Here is a 2,175-nt window from a genome sequence, read left to right on the forward strand (position 1 = left end):
CTAGAAGCTAGAAGCTAGAAGCTAGTAGCAAGAAGCTAGAAGCAAGCAGCTAGAGGCTAAAAGCTAGAAGCTAGAAGCTAGAAGCTAGAATCTAGAAGCTAGAAGCAAGAAACTAGAAGCAAGAAGCTAGAAACAAGAAGCTAGAAGCAAGAAGCAAGAAGCTAGAAGCTAGAACCTGGAAGCTGGAAGCAAGAAGCAAGAAGATAGAAGCTAGAAGCTAGAAGCTAGAAGCTAGAAACTAGAAACAAGAAGCTAGAAGCTAGAATCAAGAAGCAAGAAGCTAGAAGCTAGAAGCTACAAGCTAGAAGCTAGAAGCTAGAAGCTAGAAGCAAGAAGCAAGAGCTAGAAGCTAGAAAATTGCATATCTCTCAGAGAGATTTTTCTGGATGTGATATCCATAAAAATGGGATAAATATATTATTTACGATATACACGTTTATTATTGGCAAAGAACAGTTTTCTTTTGAGTGGATTTTGTGACCTCTTAAATCTTCTTGAATGTCATTGAGTTTATAAAATATTGGATATGTTGTTCCTGTATTTTGCTCTGAGTTAGTTAAAATGTTGAGGCCCATGGTCCCCTCGTCTGTGAATACGAACCTGCTTTAAATTTATACTCAAAAAAGATTTGGGTATTACATGGTTTACATGTTGAGTTTTATTTCAATTATTTAAAGTTCACAGTTACATTAATTTTGTGGTACCGGTACCGGAATGATCGCACCCATGCATCTGATTTCCACAAATGCGTTGCTCTTGAACACACTTTTACTGGCAGTTTCACTTATCTGCAAACTAATCGAATTCGATCCAATTGCTCCTTGCACCAAACTCATCGATATTTTGCCGGATTTCTTTTGGCCATCTTCGGTGAAAGCTCTCGCGTAGTTGATTGGGTCTACCTGTGGAGAAAATGAACGTTTATTGGGTGACCAAAATCTGGTGCATGCATGGCCTTACGCTGTCGAAATTGATCGTCGCAGGACTGGGTTGGCCTTTAAAAATCTTTTTCATCAGGCATACGTTGTCCATTGAGTTGAATGTTCCCAATATGATGACGGGATCCACGCCGCTTCGAAGGGGTTGTGCTGGCAATATGAGTAACAGTAGCAACAGTGTTGTTGCGGAACAGGTGTGAAAGTTACTGAGGATCTTCTCCATCGTTCCCGTGGACGATCAGCGTACTTGTGTGGCTTGCAATGACTGGTGAAGGTATTACCGCAGGCTTTTTATAAGATTTCACATCCAACGGGGAGTGTTTCGGTTTCGAAAAATTATGATGAAATTGATGGTCTGATTCAAAATAAATTAAAATTATTTCAATCTGAATAGTAGTTCGGATGGGGAAATCGCATTTTGAAATTTTGGTTTGGTATACAGTTTGGTATTCAGGACATATCACTTAAAGTAGTTTCTTACAAAAATAGGTCGATTTTGAAGAAGGTATTTATACCAAAACGTCTATTAAGCGAAATGTCCTTATGTTAAATGGGACTCCACCATTTTGGATGAACTCAATAGTTTGCAAAAAATTATCATAAAACCTATCGATTGAGTTCACTTGTTCTATTCTATTCTATTTCCCTTCATTCGTTCATTGAACTAAGCTAAGCAATGTGAATTGCAAACTGTTGAAATGCGCATATGTCTGTATTGAAATGATCTCACGCGATGACAAAATGATGAATCTATTAGGGGAAAAGCACTCATTTTCGACCTACGAGAATTCTGTTCCAATTTTCAGATTTCCATATAAAGTAGGCCTAAATCGTATGAATGGGTCGACAATTGGTGCTCTTCCCCTACACGTTGTCATTTTGTCAAAAATTAGACCGATACATTGTTCAGAATTCCATTCATCAGATTTGCACCCCTCTCTAAGAGATCTCAAATTAGATAAATGACGTATAAATCGATACTAAAAATGTTTGTTGTCTTTTTTGCTCATCATGACAAAGGATCTCCAATTTCGCATTAGTTCACCCTCTTTCCCAGGTATTTATCCTGATTTTGGCAATAACATCAACGTTACCAATAAATTAAAATGCACAAATCAGTGAGGGAGAAGGATGTCATCACTACTAGCCAGGATAAGGTACTTGGAACGTGCACTACAGGGTGTCCGTAAATTATCCGAACAGCAAAATATGAGAAAGATTATCTCGCATTGAAAAC

General features: G+C 38.0%; 1 protein-coding gene across 1 annotated transcript; it reads right to left on the reverse strand.

Moving 5' to 3' along the window:
* Positions 1-484: 484 nt before the first annotated feature.
* Positions 485-1,182, reverse strand: LOC110677043. Its single transcript, XM_021847570.1, has 2 exons — positions 961-1,182; positions 485-902 (listed from the first exon to the last, which is right to left on the reverse strand). Exons 1-2 carry the CDS (start codon positions 1,159-1,161, stop codon positions 690-692), a joined length of 414 nt encoding a protein of 137 aa, XP_021703262.1. The 5' UTR covers positions 1,162-1,182; the 3' UTR covers positions 485-689.
* Positions 1,183-2,175: the final 993 nt, after the last annotated feature.

This window comes from Aedes aegypti, chromosome 2, assembly GCF_002204515.2.
Source record: "Aedes aegypti strain LVP_AGWG chromosome 2, AaegL5.0 Primary Assembly, whole genome shotgun sequence".
Lineage (NCBI taxonomy): Eukaryota > Metazoa > Arthropoda > Insecta > Diptera > Culicidae > Aedes > Aedes aegypti.

What these genes read in the sequence shown, in the direction of transcription:
- LOC110677043 (XM_021847570.1), bottom strand. Translation starts at nt 1,161, where the DNA reads ATGGAGAAGATCCTCAGTAACTTTCACACCTGTTCCGCAACAACACTG. An exon ending in CGACGATCAATTTCGACAGC is followed by an intron (nt 903 to 960) that starts GTAAGGCCATGC and finishes TTTTCTCCACAG; the next exon opens with GTAGACCCAATCAACTACGC.